The sequence below is a fragment of the Felis catus genome, chromosome B2 (genome assembly GCF_018350175.1).
Source record: "Felis catus isolate Fca126 chromosome B2, F.catus_Fca126_mat1.0, whole genome shotgun sequence".
In the NCBI taxonomy this organism is placed as follows: domain Eukaryota; kingdom Metazoa; phylum Chordata; class Mammalia; order Carnivora; family Felidae; genus Felis; species Felis catus.
In genome coordinates, this window is record NC_058372.1 from 21,014,037 (window position 1) to 21,033,627 (window position 19,591).

Genomic DNA, 19,591 nt, shown 5'->3' on the forward strand with positions numbered 1-19,591 from the left:
CTGTAAAGAGCAAAGGAGGCAAATAATATTGCCAGTGACGTAATTAGCCTTTGAACATTTGGCTCTTGCCACTATTAATTAAAGAAGCCGATAAAAATTTATTTTGCCTATTTCTAAGCTGCAGGAGCCATAAACTCCTCCCCCACCCCCTATATCATCTTTCAGACAGCCATTCTGCATTAATTGAAGAAGAATTCTAAGTCCTGACTCTTACAGCATATATCTCAGCTGTAAAACACGTTAGGTTTCACAACAGTGGAATTAACATCTCAAAATTACTATCTCAAAAGCACAGTATCTACAACAGTACTATCTCAAAATTACTATCTCAAAAGTCTGCAATGAACAGAAAAAACTGTAAGGCAAGACTGTAGTAAGTCAGGCATACAGAGCAAATGAAGTCTGACAAAATAAAGCTTGAGAAAAGCAAAACATCTGTGATAAATGTTAGGGGCGTTTACCTATTTAAGTAGCCATCTGTAACGCCATTGATATTTTCCAGTTTCTGAAACAGTCCAAATACTTCATTCTGTAAATAGCAGTATTTTTCTGAACCTCTGAAGTTAGCGAGCATATCTTTAAGCTGGTTGAGAACTTCAGCGATTGCCTGGGAATCATTCTGCACACTCTGTCAAAAAAGAAGAAAAGCTCTTGATTGAACTGTGTGAGTCTTACGATCATTTTTTGTCCTGACGAAGTCCACTAAATGGAAAAGACTCAAGAGATAGAGTTGACATTCCATTTCCTTCTTTGAGGAGGCCTTATCAGCACTGTGTAAACATGGCCCTCTTACTCAGAATATATTATCTTAAATATCCCAATGCAGTGCGCAGGCATGGCCGAGCAGGAAAGATCACAGGGCTGGGAGTTGACTACACTTGGGCCGTAGTCCCAGCTCTCTCTGTAGCTTTACCTCCCCCGACAAAACAAATCTCTCCATGTCAGTTTCCTGTCTATAAACAAAAATAATTCAGGGCACCTGGGTGACTTAGTCAGCTAAGCGTCCGACTCTTGGTCATAATCTCACAGTTTGTGAGTTCGAGCCCCACACCGGGCTTTGCACTGACAGGCTGCTTGGGATTCTCTCTCTCCACTTCTCCCCCACTCACTCACGCTCTATCTGTCTCTCTCAAAATAAACAACTAAACTGAAAAAAAAATAAATTCTACTTGTTTAGCCCATATCATAGGTGGTTTCAGGCAGCAACCAAATTAATGTTTATGAAAACTTTAAAAATGAACAAAGTACTATGTGGGCACAAAGGAAAAACGCTGGGGTCTGATTCAACAATCCACAAACCTACATGAAGGTGCTTTAATCCCCAGCCTGGTAACCTTCTACAAATTTGGAAGGGAAAGAAAAAAGGAAATCCTGCTAGAAGCCCGTTTTCTTGAAAATCAGTGCTCCTTGCCTATAAGTATTTAAACCAGGAGGGTTTTCTAATTAGCTTGCAGATAAATAATATACCCGGAATCGAACAAAATATCACCGGGTGCCTACCTTCAGCTCATTTATTTTCACTGTGATGTGGTGCGTAGACCCTTGGTCTGCTAGCAGGATGTTCTTAAGGCTCATTCTGCCCTCACAGTGCTCCATCTGCCTGCGAATTTTCTGGAGCTCCATCAGCATCCATGTTTCCTGCTTGTCATGTTCTCTGTTGGTTTCAATCACTTTATTATGGTTGACATCTTGGCAGGAACCATGATGAGTGATTTCAGTTGTGGTTACTGTAAAAATATGTTAGGACCACAAAAGTCAGAGAATTCCTAGCTAGAAGGGTACTTGTCCTCAAAAAGCATCTGTACTGCCTAAACTGCAGCTCCTTCTTTGATTTGAGTCTGAAAATTTAGTGTATGAGTGACTTTTGATATGTTATTTTTCAAAGTTGATTCTGAAACTATTTTCTGTTAAAGCTGTGTGTGCGGTTTCGTGCAAACTACTTTCTGTTAAAGCTGTGTGTGTGGTTGATAACAAAGAGAATAGACGCTCCAAACCTGTCTGGTGCTGGGGGTAGCCGGGGAGCTGTATGACCAGGGTCTGGTAGTGCTTCTGGGCATCTGTGAACTGGGACTGCATTTTCCGCTTGTCATCATCTCCAAACATCTCCGAGCCCTGGCTGTTTCTGATGAACTCTTGGTAATGCAGCTCAAGGTCAGATATTGTCTTCATGTAATCTTCCTGCCGCATGGTTTTCAGCTGGAAGTAAACCAGGCAGGAGTGTTTGATTACCCCCACAGGGTGACCAAGGGGAGTGCCCAGAAACGCCCTATGCTAGAGGGGGCTTAAGGGAATCCTTGTTAAAGACCCGTTAAGATATAAAAGGTCCTGGAGAATTACGAGATTGCTCCTCAGAACCACAGCAGTGGGCTGTCAATTTATTTTTCCTACAGAATTTTATTCTTCAAAGGAAATATTACTCAGAAGTCGCAAATCTAAAGCAGATCACAGCAAAGCTGCTCTGACCGCAAAGAGAAAAGGGGGACAAAGGAGATCCCAGACTTACTCATTCTGTACCTCTCTCCTGGCCCTGTTATCCCTAGTGGAACCCCTTAAGCCGGGATTCTTCAGACCACAACTTGAAAACCACTGATCTAGAGGAAGGACTGCTTTGAGTGTTATGCCATGAATTCTGTCCCACCATTCACTTCTGTGATATCCAGTTAATAGTTTATGACCTAGCTTTCCACTGCATCAAAGGACAATAGGATCCAGGATAGTACAGGACCACGTGTCTTTTCCATGGGTACTTCTGGCTTGTCAGGTAGCTTCAGTCAGTACTTCTTTTTGTACCAGAGCCAGCCGTGTGCAAATCCCTCCCATCCTACTTGGGATGAGCCTTGCAGGCAGGCTGAGCTGACTCTTCAGATGAGACACGAACAGATTAGCCGCCCTGCTAAAAGGTCTGCCTGGCAGAAGCGAGCACCACAGGGGGCAGCTTGGCGCCTCCTCCAGGCAGCCTGCGTGGTCCTCAGGATGTACCTTGGCAATAGTCATGGCCCTGATTTTCTCGATGTCGATCATGCAGTAGTGCCAGGACACCAGGCTCTTCATGTTGATGTACAGCTGGTTCCACAGAGCCAAGATGGCTTCGTAGTATTGTTCGATCCTGGAAGGCACAAGGGGAAAACACACTGGAGCCCGGCTTTCAAACTTCCACCCAAACAGGAAACCTGCTATGCTCACATACTGTGTTAAAACTAAAACAAGAACCAACAGAGTAATAGTTAACGTATACAGTGAATGTATACTTTCCAGACATTCATCATTTCAATGGGTCTGGACTAATTTCCTCCCCCAAACTTCATTGTCAATGACCCACATCAGTGTAGATAATTCACTTTTGCTCAAAACACACATTTCCTTGTTACTGTGTTGTTTGTCAGCAACTTTTTAATTGACAGAGGTCTAACACCATGCAGGATGGCAGGGAGAAACCGGTGATGGAATGTGGATGGCTACTGCAGCCTGGGAGTGAGTGTGTGGGCTCATTATGCTACTCTCCCTATTCTGTGTACAGTTGAAGATTTCCATACTTAAATGTGGAAAAGAATCTGCTGTGAACAATCTGTAAAATGAATGCTCTGCTTGCTTGTTGATGAGCAGGTATTCCTAAGAAGGGCATTTTATTTTTGTGGCTACCTGTAAAATTACTGATTGTCTAAGAAGGGAAGAAGAACTTTGAAACAATGCTTCAAGATACATGGTAAGAATGGTTTCCTCACAGACATCCAGGTCCAGGAGGCACAGAGAACTCCCATCAAAATCAACAAAAGCAGGCCAACACCAAGACATATTGCAATTAAATTTGCAAAATCCAGTGCTAAAAAATCTTAAAAGCAGCAAGACAAAAGAAGTCCTTCACTTACAAGGGAAACCTCATAATGCTAGCTGGAGATTTCTCAACAGAAACTTGACAAGCCAGAAGGGAGTGGCATGATGTATTCAAAATACTGAATAGGAAAAATCTGCAGCCAAGAATACTCTATCCAGCAAGGCTAACATTCTGAATAGAAGGAGACATAAAGAGTTTCCCAGGCAAACAAAAACTAAAGGAGTTCATGACCACTAAACCAGCCCTGCAAGAAATGTTAAAGGGGGCTCTTCGAGTGCAAAGGAGAGACCAAGAATGACAAAGACAAGAAAGGATCAAAGAAAATCTCCAGGAACAATGACAAAACAAGTAACACAGTGGGAATAAATACAGATCTATCAATAATTACTTTGAATGTAAATGGACTAAATGCTCTAATCAAAAGACATAGGGTGTCAAAAAGGATAAAAAAAAATGACTTATCCATATGCTGCCTACAAGAGATTAATTTTAGACCTAAAGATACCTGCAGATTGAAAGTGAAGGGGTGGAGAAATGTTTATCACACAAAAGAAAGTTGGAGTAGCAATACTTATATTGGACAAATTAGACTCTTTTGCTTTTGTATCATTTTTATCCTGCTTTGGTATCAGGGTAGTAATGGCCTCATGGAATGATTTTGAATGTATTGCCTCTATTCCATTACTTGTAAGATTTTGATAAAGATCATCATTAATTATATAGTTTTTAATGTTTGGTAGAATTCACCAGCGAAACCATATGGTCTTGGGCTTTTCTGTGCTGGGAGATTTTTGATTTCTAATTGAACTTGAATTCTTGTTATTGGTCTAAGATTTCCTATTTTTTGGATTCAAGATCTGAGATTCAATCATGGTAACTTGTGCGTTTTTAGGGATTATCTGGGTTTTTTCTAAGTTATCTGAATTGTTAACATATAATTGTTTATACTAATCTATTATCACACTATGTATTTCTGTGGTTATATGCTGTACTATTTTCTCTTCCATTTCTCATTTTGGTTTTTGAGTCTTCTCTCTTTTTTTTCTTAGTTAATGTAAAGCATTGCCAATTTGTTTCTTTTTGTGGAAAAACTGGTTATTACTTTCCATGTTCTGTTATTGTTTACTCTGATTTCTATTTTATTTCTTTCTGATTTTCTTTGTTCTTTTTTCTTCCTCTACTAAATTCTAGCTAAGTTTCTTCTTTTTCTAGTTCCTAGTGGTGTCATGTTGTTTATTTGAACTTTCTTAATACAAGCATTTATAACATAAATTTCATTCTAACATCCGCTCTTGCTGCAACCCATACATTTTGAAATATTGTGTTTACTTTTTCTTTGGTTTCGAGACATATTTTGATTTGCTGTTTGATTTCTCATTTGGCCCATTGCTTGGACAGTTGTGGGTTGCTTAATATTTAATATTTTTTCAAAAGAATGGCTTCCTCCAGTCCCCCTATACAGTCAGACATTCTTCTTTACCTTCCAATAAAAACTATAGTATCTTCAACATAAAGTTACATGACAATGCAAGGAGACCTTCCCGAGGCTCCTTTTTTCAAAGGAGGGGATTATAGTGAAAAAGGGTGGGTCTACATTTCTTGTATAAGCATTTGCCCCCTATTTCTCCACACTTGCATTCACACTGTGGCCACTAGGAACTTCAACAACTTACTTGCAAGAAAGGTCCACAGCCAGAGGATTCGGAGGGGGTATAATCAGACCAACAGAAGGGACGAGCATGTCCACGCCTCCCGGACCCGTCACATACCACTTGCTGCGCTCATTATTGTCCTTCAGGATACACTCGTCCCCTTTGTGCACGATTTTCTGTAAGGCAAGCGGTCCAGTGTTTTGGCTTTACTCATGAGTACACACATTCTTATCTTTTCTCTCAAAGAGAGAAATAGAGATGAAATATGCAAACTGTTTGAGCTTTTATCTTATTATTTGCCTTAAATGAAGATGATCTTTACACATCCCATCAATACTGATGCTTTAAATAATACATGTGAGCCTAAAAGGTGTGTATAAAATGAATTAGGTAAAGTAACTTTCCAACGACAGCCTGGGGAATCCATCAGTAAAGTGAGAAATCCTTTTGTAAAGTAAAAATTCCCCCCGTGGCTTTTCTATTTTTGTGAGTTCATATTTTATATATTAGATTTGAGTATGTGGGAGTTACCTGTCTCATTCACTTGCTCTTAAAAGTTAGAAATAAAAAAAAAGAAATTCTGAAATTCTTTCCCAGAAAATAACTTTCTAAATTAACTATAACATCTAAATAGCTTACTTTTTTTTAAGTTAATTTATTTATTTTTTTTTTAATTTTTTTTTTAACATTTATTTACTTTTGAGACAGAGAGAGACAGAGCATGAACGGGGGAGGGTCAGAGAGAGAGAGGGAGACACAGAATCTGAAAGAGGCTCCAGGCTCTGAGCAGTCAGCACAGAGCCCCACGCGGGGCTCGAACTCACATACCGCGAGATCGTGACCTGAGCCGAAGTCAGACGCTTAACCGACTGAGCCACCCAGGTGCCCCTTAATTTATTTATTTTGAGAGAGAGGAGGAGAGAGCGCGCAGGCGTGAACAGGGAAGGGGCAGAGAAAGAGGGAAAGAGAGAATCCCAAGCAGGCTCTGTGCTGTCAGTACAGAGCCCCACATGGGTCTTCATCTCACGAACTGTGAGATCATGACCTGAGCCGAAATCGAGAGTCAGATGCTTCACTGACTGAGCCACCCAGCCCCCTGAATAGCTCACTTTCTAAATCAACTGCATAGCTTCTTGAAATGGGTACACTTCAAATAGGACAACTATCTTAACTAGTGAAATGTAATAAGCTTGATATTTATGTATTTCATATCTCTATTTCAACTTGCTTCTCTCCATGCAAGTTCTCTCTCTTTTTTTTTAATGTTTATGTATTTTTAAGAGTGCAAGAGAGAGAGACAGAGTGAGATTAGGGGAGAGGCAGAGAGAGAGGGAGACACAGAATCCAAAGCAGGCTCCAGTCTCCGAGCTGTCAGCACAGAGCCCGACGTGAGGCCGGAACTCACAAACTGTGAGATCATGACCTGAGCCGAAGTCAGTCACTTAACTGACTGAGCCACCCAAGTGCCCCTTACCATGCAAGTTCTTAAAACATTTCCACCTGTTAGAATAAACTCCACCATTTTATAACATGTATCTAAACAGCTGGTCATATATTTCTTAAATCCTCCATAATTTTTACAGGAAAACAAAGTTGTGCAGGGGCGCCTGGGTGGCTCAGTCAGTTAAGCATCCGACTTCAGCTCAGGTCATGATCTTATGGCTCATGAGTTTGAGCCCTGAGTCAGGCTCTATGTCTTTTGACTCTGTGTCTCCCTCTCTCTGCCCCTCCCCTGCTCCTGCTCTGCCTCTCTCTCTCTCAAAAATAAACATTAAAAAAAATTAGAAAAAAAAAAGAAAAAAAGCTGTGAAAATCACATAAGTAATTAGTAAAAACAAGTCCTCTTTCCATATAAATGCTTGTATTTACCACAGAGCCTGCAGGATTAATATGCTCAATCAATTCATAATGTCTGTAACCACATTCACTTCAAACGCAGCATAATGCTCACATTCCCGCTTTCTTTCATGTCAGAAACTTAAAGTTCTTTACAGAAATTTTAAGATTTTAAAATTTAAGATTTAAAGGGTGGGGCATGGGGTGGCTCAGTGGGTTAAGCATCTGACTTCGGCTCACGTCATGATCTCACAGTTCATGGGTTCCAGCCCTACCCTGTGCTGACAGGGCAGAGCCTGCTTGGGATTCTCTCTCTCCCTCTCTCTCTCTCTCTCTCCCCCTCTCCCTCTCTGTCCCTTCCCCCACTCTCATGCACTGTCTCTCAAAATAAATCAGCTTAAAAAAAAAAGATTTAAAGGGTAATCACAGATGAAGTTCTGCATATTAGAAGAAGAGAAGTATTAATACTTAAAATGAAAAGTTTAAAAATAACTGTTGCCCTGGGCACCTGGATGGCTCAGTCGGTTGGGCATCCGACTCTTGATTTCGGCTCAGGTCATGATCCCAGGGTCATGAGACAGAGCCTCACGTAGAGCTCTGTTGTAACCTCAGAGCCTGCCTGGGATTCTCCCACTCCCTCTTTCTCTCTGCCACCACTTGCCTCTCTGCCCTCCACTTGCCTCTCTCTGTCTCTCTCAAAATAGATAAATAAACATTTAAAAAATAATCACCACTGTCCTAATTATCAAGAGCTATGATAAGAGTCAGAGTAAAGCTGCTGCAGTGCAACAGTTTGTTGCTCTGTGTATGAAAGCAAGGCATTGACTTGGCTGCCCACTGATACGTGGATTAAACTCTACTCCCTCAATGGCAAAAATCTCTAAGCAAAGAAAGGGAAAACATGTGATTCATTCTGAATAAGTGAGTGCACACCTGGTCTTGTTTGTAGTCACAGAGAGCCCTGAGAATAATGGGTTTGTTGCTTCTGTAGTCTGGGTTGCGTGGTTTCAGCTGCACAATTTTCTTGGACTTGTTTACCAAGTTCTGGACCTGACGCTTGTATTCCAGGATTTTCTCTCGTTCTTTCTGCAATTGGAAATAAGATTGTACTTTAGCATAGATGCTCAGTGCATTTCAGGTAAGACCTGCAAATGACATTAATATAGCTGCTACGACGTCACAAATTAGGTATTGCTACAGTTGCCTCAGCTACAAAAGACTGCAGGTTTATCTATCTGCAGGGACAATAGGAACCTTTCATAACAAACCACTTCAGCAGCTACAGAGCCATGAATGAAGTGGGCAGGAAAGAATATCATTGTGTGAAAAGACTTTGCCAATAGAATTTGAAGTATGCTTTCCAAAGAAATTTTCTTGGTAAGTAATCAGTATTCTGTCTTTGTTTTGCGACGATACCTCCAGCTCCTTGATCTGTTCCAGCAGGCGCTGCAGGGGCATGTTCTTGTCACAGGGGTACTTCTTCCTGATGGAGTCCTGAAGGCCCTTCAAGTAGGCTTCAGTTGACTGGGCTTCTTCAAAAAACTATTAAAGATGAGAGTGATCACATGTTAAGGAAAAGGAACTCAGTAGGCAACTACTATTTCCATTTCAAGGAGTACCTTCCCGGAGTCTATTTAATAGGTGGCTAAAGGAAAAGGTTACAGCAGAAGGTATATTAACCTACGTGACAGCCAGAGACATCTGAGTGACTCATGATCAAGTTGCCAATCTGTGCTCCTTGACATGAAGAGCCAATAAATAGGATTTGTAAAATATTTTGAAGACTGTATTCAGTGCTTCTAGGAGTACATTCAAAAGATAAAGTATTCTGGGGCACCCAGGTGGCTCGGTTGGTTAAGAATCCAACTTCAGCTCAGGTCATGAGCTCGTAGTTCACAAGTTCAAGCCTGGGGTCGGGCTCTGTGCTGACAGCTCAGAGCCTGAAGCCTGGTTCAGATTCTGTGTCTCCCTCTCTCTCTGCCCCTGCCCCACTCATACTCGGTCTCTCTCTCTCTCTCTCTCTCAAAAATAAATAAAACATCAAAAAAAAATTAGAAAAAAAGAAGATAAGGTATTAAGACCTATACGACAATTAAATTACTATTAAGCATAAAAACCTGGAAGTAGGCAGCATTTTCTTTGAGATGAACATCAATGCACTTAGTGATCTGGAGAATCCAGCTCCACTGTGTCTGAAGAGTATCCATATATGCCTGAAACAAGAAACCATCAGCTGTCACATTGCCACTCAGTGATAAGGACATCCATTCTTTGATTGACATGTGAGCCTGAATGAAAGCTACGAAATATGTTTTATCTAATACCAAATCAAGCAAACATTTTTCTAAAAATTGAAAACAGCAACTTCCCAATGCAGGGGGTGCCTGGGGAACTCAGATGGTTAACTGTCTTGATTCTTGGTTTCGACTCAGGTCATGATCTCACAGATTGTGAGGTCTGTGCTGATAGCTCAGAGCCTGCTTGGAATTCTCGCTCTCTGTCCCCCCCCCAACTTGTGCACATGCACAGTCTCGCTCTCTCAAAATAAATTAAAAAAAAAAAAAAATTCCCAATAGGGAACTCTTGGTATGGTAGAAATTAAAAACAGTTTTAGCAAATAGATACCATTAGGAGATTAGCCAAAATATTAACTCAAATGGCATAGTTACTGACCAATCAGAATCAGAACAGACACTGGGTGGCACTGGGGCAGGGTCCTTCCACTGCACCCTGTTCCTATACAGCTTCTGGATGATGAGGAAGTCCAAGGAACCCATGCAGAGGGCTTGAGGGGTTTAAGGCAGTGACTCTTATCAACTGGTATGAAGAACAGTTTCTAACAACGAGTATGGCCATTACAGTGCTGCTACCAGCTAATGTTGGCCTTTAGCACAGCCCACAGATGGCAGCCTAGGGCAGAGGTCAGCGGCCCGAAGGCTACACTGGACCCACTGTGTGTATTTATAAATAAAGTTTTGTTGGAACATAGTCATGTTCATTCACTTACATGTTGTTATGGTTACTTTCACACAACAATGTCTGCGTTAAGTAATCTCAACAGAAACCAAATGGCCTGCAAGCCTAAAATATTAATTATTTGGTCCTTTCCAGAAAAGCTTGTCAGCCCCGAGTCTAGGGTTTTGATCCCAAAATATGTAAAATAAACTTGTCATGGCTTTATGATACATACGAACCATTCAATCTGTATGGTATTACTTTATAAAAAGTTCCCCTTTACTCTCTATTTAAAACATCTCTTGAAGCCTACCTCAATTTTGTCTGAAGCTGGATGCTGATTGAGGACAAGTTGGTCACTTTCTTGTTTAAGCTTATTGAGCTCTTTTTCCTTAACTTCCAGTTGGCTCATGCGTATCTGTAAACGAAAGAAAAACAAATCCATCAGAGCAAAGTCACCATTAGCCGGCCATCACTTCTACTGGTTTTAGGGAAAATTAGAATACAAAACTGCAATCTGGAAATGAACAATGTCAAACAGTCGAATTATGGTGTCCTCAAGAATCATAGCATTTTAAAGACCAGAAAGGGGGGCGCCTGGGTGGCTCAGTCGGTTGGGCCGCCGACTTCGGCTCAGGTCATGATCTCGCGGTCCGTGAGTTCGAGCCCCGCGTCAGGCTCTGGGCTGATGGCTCGGAGCCTGGAGCCTGCTTCCGATTCTGTGTCTCCCTCTCTCTCTGCCCCTCCCCCATTCATGCTCTGTCTCTCTCTGTCTCAAAAATGAATAAAACGTTAAAAAAAAATTTAAAAAAAAATAAAAATAAATAAATAAATAAAGACCAGAAAGGATGTTTGGGATCATCTAGTACGTGGCAGATGTCACACTGGAGACATGTCTTGTCCCAATCCACACAGGCAAAGGGACAGCAACAACTAATGGTGAGATTTCCTAATCCTAGGTTTGAATCCGCCATCCTACTGGGCTACACACACTTTGGGATATCCAAATGTATAACTCTGACTCTTATCTACTGTCTTCCAGGATGGTAAGCAATGCATTGCCCCTCTAGAGTCACTGAGAAGTTTCCAGAAAGGAACGGCTTGTCATGACCATTTCAACTGAGGCAGAATTCCACATAGCTGATTAAAGTATTGAGACCTTTGTCCCCATGTCGGGGCCCTGTCAGGCAAGAGCCTCGCATCTACAACTCCGAGGGGCAAGCTTACAGAGAAGGCCTCCTGCTTCTGGGCGATGTTGGTGTTCCGGTCGCTCCAGTCATAGAGCAGTTCCTCCTCCTCACAGTCATTGATCCACATGATCTCTCGGGACGTGGCCTGGATGATGTTCTGCAGCTGTCGCAGGTGATCCATCCTCTCAAAGGACGCTTTCTGCAAGGCAAGTTCAAAAGCAGCATTAGGATAACAGTATGCACCTTACTGGTGTTCTCTGCAGATTCCATAGATAAATCTGTGTGGTCCCTTTTATTTAAAAAAATTTTTTTTTAATAGACAAATACAGGGGCGCCTGGGTGGCTCAGTCAGTTAAGCGTCTGCCTTCAGCTCAGGTCACGATCTCACGGTTCATGAGTTCAAGCCCCTCGTCTGGCTCTGTGCTGACAGCTCGGAGCCTGGAGCCTGCTTCAGATTCTGTGTCTCCCTCTCTCTCTGCCCCTCCCCCACTCATGCTCTGTCTCTCTCACTATCTCGAAAGTAAACATTAATTAAAAAATAAAAATATAAATAAATCACATGAATCGGTAAAATCTTTCCTGACCACCTAGAATGTAAAAAAGAAAAAAAAAAAATCCATCCAAACTTATGATCAACGAGGGAGCAATTTTAGATTCAGTGGAATAGCCTAACCCAAAAGGGTCTTGATTCAGACACTGATGTTTGGTTTCGAAAATTAGTTTTAGACTACAAAGGGAAAAACGATGCTTAGAAAGATAAGCCAAGTTTTTCCTGCCCTCTGCCGCACCCCAAAATTTCAAGGTGCCATCAGTCATGCCCCGGATCTAATAGGACAATTGTGTCATACATTGTGTCCCACTAGCCACATTATTTTAAAAGGATCACTGCCAACAAGAAAATATTGAGGACGTGAAGCCAGGGTGTCACAAGTAGGTGAAAAAAATGGCAACCGCTCTTCTTACCAGTCAAGTGAACTGATTTCACGTTTGTCATAAAATGGTGATGACGGTCTAATCACTCTCTATCTAGGGAAAACAAGTCTTATTTTTCTTTATACTTCATAAAAAGGCTGCAATTGACCAATGGAAAAGCTTTATTTAACACCAAGTATTTAATCTGTGTTATATACGTGACCCTCAACTTGCAAATAAACAGAATATCGGTGAATACTGTCTTCAGAAAAAAAGTCTTCTAACTTCACTTCTGAAGGAACCCCAGCAGTGGAAATGCAGTTAGCATCTACAAGCCCCTAACTATTACTTCCGGGTACTTCCTGGGTTATTAGGTGCTGCCGCCCAGGCTGTTCTCCACTTTTATGGAACTGAACTGAACTGAAGGCAGAGATGTCAGAAATAAGTCTGCTTACCAGCAGGTTTTCATACTCCTCCTCCAACTGGTAGATCGCAGATTTCTCCCGCTAGAAAAAGACAAACAGCGAGCAAGTAGTTAATTCCCCTTGTGGGTTTGTACAAAAAGAGCAGCCCTTCTAAACCTCCTTTTTGTCAGATATTGACTTCAGATCCCTCAGGAGAAAGAAGTATTTGCTCTAGAAAAATCTCAGAAAATCTCTCAGTAAAAATCCCTTTTACTCATAGGGACCTTTTCCCTCACTGGCTTTTTTTTTTTTTTTTTTTTTTTTTAGAGAGAGAGAAAGAGAGAATAAGCAGGGGAGAGACAGAGAAAGAGACAGAGAAAGAGACAGAGAGAGAGAGAGAGAGAGAGAGAGAGAGAGAGAATCCCAAGAAGGCTCCATGCTCCATGCAGAGCCTGATGCAGGGCTTGAACTCACAAACCATGAGATCACGAGCCAAAATCAAGAGTCAGACACTCAACCAACTGAGCCACCCAGGCGCCCCCTTACTGTGCTTTTGTTGCTATCACCACAAAAGGTTGATCACTTAAAGACTCACATGTTAATTCATGTGTTAAGTTTCACAAGACAACTTAGGACTCTCTAGACCTTAGAGAAAAAAGGGAGAAATTTGGTGAGATATTCAGGTAGACAAAAGTAAGGGAGGAAAAAAGGCAGAAGTGAGGATGAGTATCTCTGGTCTAAGTAAAAAAGTGAGGGATTTAGAAGCAGGAGATCTGGTCAGGGGGATCCAAGTACTTAAAATCGAGTGATTATTTCATCCTGTATTTCTTGAGCCAGATGCAAGTCAGTCCTTTGACAAAAGAAAAGTGTCAGGAAGAGACACGATTTCCCTTATTAGAAATCCATTGAATTACCACATAGGAAAGGATTTTCCAAGCACACAAATTTTATAATTGTAGCTCTTTCTCTATTTAAGAGATGCTCTGCTTTCTAAAAACAAACAAAAAACCCTACCACCCTCAAATACCCTATTCTACAAACTGTGCCCAAATGCATGTGTGTCCACCTTTCGCCTTCTGTTTATCTCTCCCTCAAGTGTTAACACAGTCTTTTGAGACAGGTCTATTTGAGCCCGCTTCCCCATTTATGAAATGGGATTTTTAGAAATTTCCAGTCTGTTATGGAAGAAATCTTAGGCTAATGTTTCAGATAAAAACGCCCAGGATCGAGAAATTCCACAATCCCTCCATATACTTTTCTAAGATTCTAAAAATGAAAACATCTCAAAGTACCAGGTCAGCCTTAATTTTGTCCAGCTGCCAGCGATAGTCCCCAATGGCGTTGTGGATGCTCCTGTGGCTGTTGATGTGCTGCTCCACGGAGGCCAGGTCCACGCCCCAGGCCACCATATCCATCTCCGCCTGCCAAGGGAAAGAGTGTGCCCTTCATTTCCAATCCTTTCCATTAGATTCACCTTAGCCCCAGCAACAGGGGTCAGAGTATCAAGGGACAGCCATAGCTTCCATTCAGATAAACATGAAGATGTAAATATTCAATGTTCTTGAACCCCCCCACCCCGCCCCTGCCAAAAACTGTAAAGGCTTGGAATTCCTGAACAGCAAACAGGGCTTGCCCAATACTTCCCACAACTTGTTCAACCCCAGCTCGACACAGCTGAGGAGAGATGATGCAGGAAGGAGACCCTTGAAAGCTAGATTATGTCCTCTAACGAAAAAAATATCTACCTGTGCACATGCAAGTGGCATGTATCTGTATAGTATGTGTATATTAGAAAATACTAATAGAAGTTCCTATATTAATTTTATTTTTTTTAATATTTATTTGTTTTGAGGTGCAGGAAGGGGCAGAGAGAGAGGGAAAGACAGAATCCCAAGAAGGCACTGCGTTGTCACTGAAGTGAAGTGAAGTGAAGTGAAGTGAAGTGAAGTGAAGTGAAGTGAAGTGAAGCCTGACACGGGACCCGATCTCACGAACGGTGATATCATGACTGGAGCTGAAATCGAGTCGGGCCCTCAACTGACTGAGCCACCCAGGTGCCCCTATATTCATTTTAAAATGTGCATCAGAAATAGCTCATTAAGGTCAGTCATGTACTACTTCCCAAGCTAAACGGCTGACCTCAAAGTATTTTTCACTGTTCATTTCTTTAAATTATTGCGATTCGTGTTAATTGTTGACTTTAAGCTTGGCATTTACCATTACCTTTCAGGATGCAAAACTCCCTATGGCCCACTTCAAAGAGAAGTTACTATAGCACATACTCAAAGCCTCATGTTAGCTCTTTTTTTTTTTTTTTTTCAACGTTTATTTATTTTTGGGACAGAGAGAGACAGAGCATGAACAGGGGAGGGGCAGAGAGAGAGGGAGACACAGAATCGGAAGCAGGCTCCAGGCTCCAAGCCATCAGCCCAGAGCCCGACGCGGGGCTCGAACTCACGGACCGCGAGATCGTGACCTGGCTGAAGTCGGACGCTTAACCGACTGCGCCACCCAGGCGCCCCAAGCTCTTTAAGAATTAAACCTGACTTTCTAATTTGAGTCCCCACTACTTCAAATTTAAGAATGCCACATAATAAGAAACAAGCGTACTATTCCACAAGTTTCATACTGAGGCAGGTCTATTATCTCACGTTTCTTTTGCACGAGCTCATGTAAATTTTCAAATCACCTGTGTCATCTCTTACACACGCCAAGGGCAAACATCCCAGTCCGGTATTGCAGCAAGAACATAACACACATTGTTCTAAGCCACATCCATGTTCTAATACACTTGGCAAGCCTTCAGAAAGGGAAGCCATTTCAGTCAGATTGCTGAAAGTTACCGGGGACTTTGACCTTTCTCTCCCTTGCTCTTTTCGGCTTTCGAGCAGAAACAGGTGAGTGTACTAGTAAGTTAATAGGATGACCAGGCTCCCGTGCACACCCCTCATTACCAGCCAGGTGTATAGTATCTGAGCAGCCCATCAGCAGAGACACAAATCAGGGAAACAACAAAAACCTGGCACAGGAGATGTGTGACTGCTTACTGATCATGTGGCTGGGGACACTGCTGCTCCCTTATCAGCTAGCTGGGCCTGTGGCCCAGTCTCCTGGGAGTGAGAAAGAATGCAGGCTGTGCTTGGGGGAAGAGGGATAAGAGGAAAAGGGCCCCCGAGAGAATCCCAGAGCCAACCCTCAGTAAGTGATAAAACTACTTCTAGTTCCTTTCAAACCATGGGGGCCAGCTGATCTGAACTGCATTGCTCATCAATGGCACCTATTAAAACAACACTCCCCCACCATGACAGAAAAGTGAGCCCACGGGACGATGCCATTTTCCAAACTTAAAAATGTTGAGCCTTTGCTACAAAGGATTCGTGCCAAGCTACACCCAACATGAATACAGAAAATGACCGGTGATGAGCTGTCATTTTATATAACTGTCATACTGACTAAGGAGGAATTAGGCGATGGGATGTTTTCACACCAAACAAGTAACTTGGTTCAAAGGTTGTCTCACCTAACATCACTTATGATGTAGCTCAAGCCCCACCGGCTCTGCCAAGCAAGGCTTCCTTTGAGGGCTCCATTCCACAGGGACTGGAGCACCACCCCTCCCCCAGCCCTATCTGAGCAGGATTTTATTACAGCTCAAACACAGCAATTAACCCCACACTGTTCTGGACAGAAATCTGGCATTTGGGTGTACATGTCTTGTTTTCTTCAATAACATTCATTTCCAGGACTACGAAACATAATTTTGAACACACCCTTTCTGGTATGGTGCCAATAGCTATAAAAAAGCTCAAGGAATGTGTGTTCAAAGATGAGAAGAGAATCTGAAAACATACAAATAGGACTCTTATTTATGTTTCTGGGATTATAACTGACTTTTCTCCTCTATAAGCCCCACCTTCTATAATAGTATTATATAGTCTTTTTAACAAGTAGGAGAAAAGCTTAATTGAATGAATGAATGTACAGACCCGTAAACCCTCACCACTTAGGTAAAAACATATATAAAAAATGTTAAGTGGCTGAGAAACTTTGAACCCACTGCTCAATTGGTCCAACAACAAACAACAAAACCAGTATTTCTTACAACCACAACCACATGGGATAACAAACGATGTCTGCACAACTTATCATTCTATCGTATCCACCTTCTCGAGAGAAGGGTGGGGTATTAGCATCAGGTTTTTCATTATAAAATCCCCATCTACATGATTATGATATATTTCTAATGCCACCTGTTCATTAAAGGGCCTAATGACCACATAAAACAACAAAACAATAATTAGCATTGGAAAACACTTTGTAGAAACTGCAGTTGTAGGGAAAGGCTCAGCATATACTTTGGTTGCCATTATTTTACTCCCCTCCCACACCCATGACGTAATGATTGCACAAGGCAACTGATACTTCAAAAGTATAAGGTAAGCAACCGATGAGCCCAAACCAGAATATCCAGTTTTACTGTTTCCAGCTCCTCCAATTTAACATTTTAAATAAACCTCTACAAGATTTTTTTTAAGTACCTATCAGTAACACAGATGAGGTCACTTACCACCTTACCACTGCTCAAGTAGAAAGAACAATGACCCATGAACTCCAACACATTTTCAGGTTGGGAATGGTAAGAGCTAGATATTCAAAATCTACTTATTAAATTATACCTGTTAAATGTTACCTGTGTGATAAATTAGGACCATAAAACAATGAGGCTGATTCCCTAAGCCACAGAAGAGAAGAAAAAAAAAAAATTAAGTTTTATTTCAAAAAAGAAGCATTCAATTTAAATTGTATATCAGGAAAATACGGAAAACAGCAAGTTTCTACTGCCAACTGAGGTCCCAGACCACTCTGTGGCCAGACCACTGGGGCCGACCCTGCCATGTTCTATACACCTGACACCCAGGTGTGGAACATTCCAGAACCAACCTCGTCTGGAAGTTGCTTACCCTCTGCTGCCTCATCCACCCCAGACATTCGCTGGTGAGGCGTTTGGTGAATTCATCCCACCCGGAGCCACTCTGACAGGTGTACCCTCCACCACCTTTGGAGCTGGCCCTTCGGACTCGAGGGACGCTAATGGCTTTATAAAGGGCTCGCATTTGCTCCTGGAGCTGAAGCAGTCTGAAAGGAAAGGAAAACAATTACACTGTGGCAGGAAAACAGCCTATGAAGACATATTCTGGACAAATGTCCCCCCTTCTGAGTCTCCTTTGTGTTAGCACGGAGGTCACAAATGTCTTATTTAAAAAATTCTTTTCTTTTCTTTTCTTTTTTTAAGTTTATTTATTTTGAGAGCAAAAGAGACAGGGTGAGTAGGGGAGGGGCAGAGAGAGAGAGGGAGAGAGAGAATCCCAAGCAGACTCTGCACTCCCAGCGCAGAACCCGATGGAGGGCTTGAACCCATGAAGGTGCAAGATCGTGACCTGAGCCAAAACCAAGAGCCAGTTTAACCAACTGAGCCACCCAGGTGCCCCTGAAGATTTCTTTTCTTTACCACATGACTTGAATCTCAATCACATACAAGAACCTCAATATTATGATGCTCCGAGTCTGAAACATCACAGAAAGTGTCGCTGGCTTTGCCTAACCCGGTAGCACCCCCTGCTTCCCCCCAAGTTTCACCCTGGGAATTTGCCTCGTGCCATGGGCCCCAAGTACCATGACAGCAAAATCAAGACCACCCATCTCTGCTCTGAACTGCTTTTTCAACTCTACACGCCTCAGTTCTGTATGCATCAAACAGGGCTTGCCTTGGTATTAGACTCTTGAAAGTCAAATGCTGTGCCCAAGGTTTTCACTGCCCCCTAAAAAATGGAGGTACACGTAACATCTCATAACAAACTCAACCCCTCAATCAATACAAGCCCACTCCTTCGGGCACCTCTGTTTAATTCTTTTCATGGCAGCTTTGTGATTCCACATAAGAGGAAGGTAGAATAGAATCACTATACAGCTACTGTATATAGTAGCTGCACAAACACCAAGCGTGCCCAGCCTTTCCTCCGGAATGGCTGTGGTTCCTTCAAGGGAAGACCTGGGCCACATGACTGAGTGCCAGTGGGTGCATGACATTCTTCTTCATGAGGCCTGCCGGTAAGTGTGCTCTGTGATAAAGACAATACCTTTTCTGATAGGCATCACAGGGTTGGCCCATCTGTCGCATCTCTCTGATCAAGCTATCGGTAATTTCCATCTGATCGTTGGCCTGGGCAAAACATTCATCCAATTCTCTGCTCCGAGCCAGCTGTATCCCATCTCCATATTTCAGTTCCTATAGGAAAGAATCCACATGAAGGCAACACACGATGCTGGAGAGGAAGACTTTCACTTGTGTTCACGGAAGCAAAAGCTTCTGCTGTAAACTTGACAAATAGTAGAAGATGCCACTTTGCATGTGACTAACTGAAAATTACCTTATTAATTTGGTGGGACAGGTAGGTAAATATGGGCGGGTTCATGAAGCAAAATTTGTGGACTATATTTTAAATTTTTACTAGGCCTTTAAAGGCAAAGTTACGGAACACTGAGTTTTCCCTTGCTTCAATATGTTAAATGCTATCTTTCATATTTACAAAGAACATCCATCCAATGGGAATTTCACTGGGGTCAGAACACTCTACTGGATAAAGTGTTTTACACACACACTGAACTTTTCCTGCATCTTCTAGGAACACAGCTTTTCAGTTCTTAAAAGGAAGCTATCTAATTCATGGTATGGGGCTAATCAATTTCCCGCTTCTGATGATGCATCACAGTCGTGTGAGATGTCACCTCTGGGGGAAGCTGGGTGATGGG

The 19,591-nt window shown here is 42.2% G+C and overlaps 1 protein-coding gene across 2 annotated transcripts in view; it reads right to left on the reverse strand.

The window, feature by feature from the left end:
- DSP (desmoplakin) overlaps positions 1-19,591 on the reverse strand; it is a 49,006-nt gene that overhangs the window by 12,685 nt on the left and 16,730 nt on the right. For both annotated transcript variants that reach the window (XM_006931468.5, XM_003985824.6), the window contains exons 3-16: positions 18,919-19,067; positions 17,743-17,917; positions 14,074-14,202; positions 12,833-12,883; positions 11,503-11,664; positions 10,589-10,693; positions 9,438-9,533; positions 8,737-8,862; positions 8,254-8,406; positions 5,506-5,660; positions 2,980-3,106; positions 1,995-2,196; positions 1,501-1,727; positions 462-628 (exon numbers count right to left, since the gene is read on the reverse strand). In XM_006931468.5, coding sequence (XP_006931530.1) covers positions 462-628; positions 1,501-1,727; positions 1,995-2,196; positions 2,980-3,106; positions 5,506-5,660; positions 8,254-8,406; positions 8,737-8,862; positions 9,438-9,533; positions 10,589-10,693; positions 11,503-11,664; positions 12,833-12,883; positions 14,074-14,202; positions 17,743-17,917; positions 18,919-19,067 — 2,024 coding nt within the window. The remainder of the gene's footprint in view (positions 1-461; positions 629-1,500; positions 1,728-1,994; positions 2,197-2,979; positions 3,107-5,505; positions 5,661-8,253; positions 8,407-8,736; positions 8,863-9,437; positions 9,534-10,588; positions 10,694-11,502; positions 11,665-12,832; positions 12,884-14,073; positions 14,203-17,742; positions 17,918-18,918; positions 19,068-19,591) is intronic.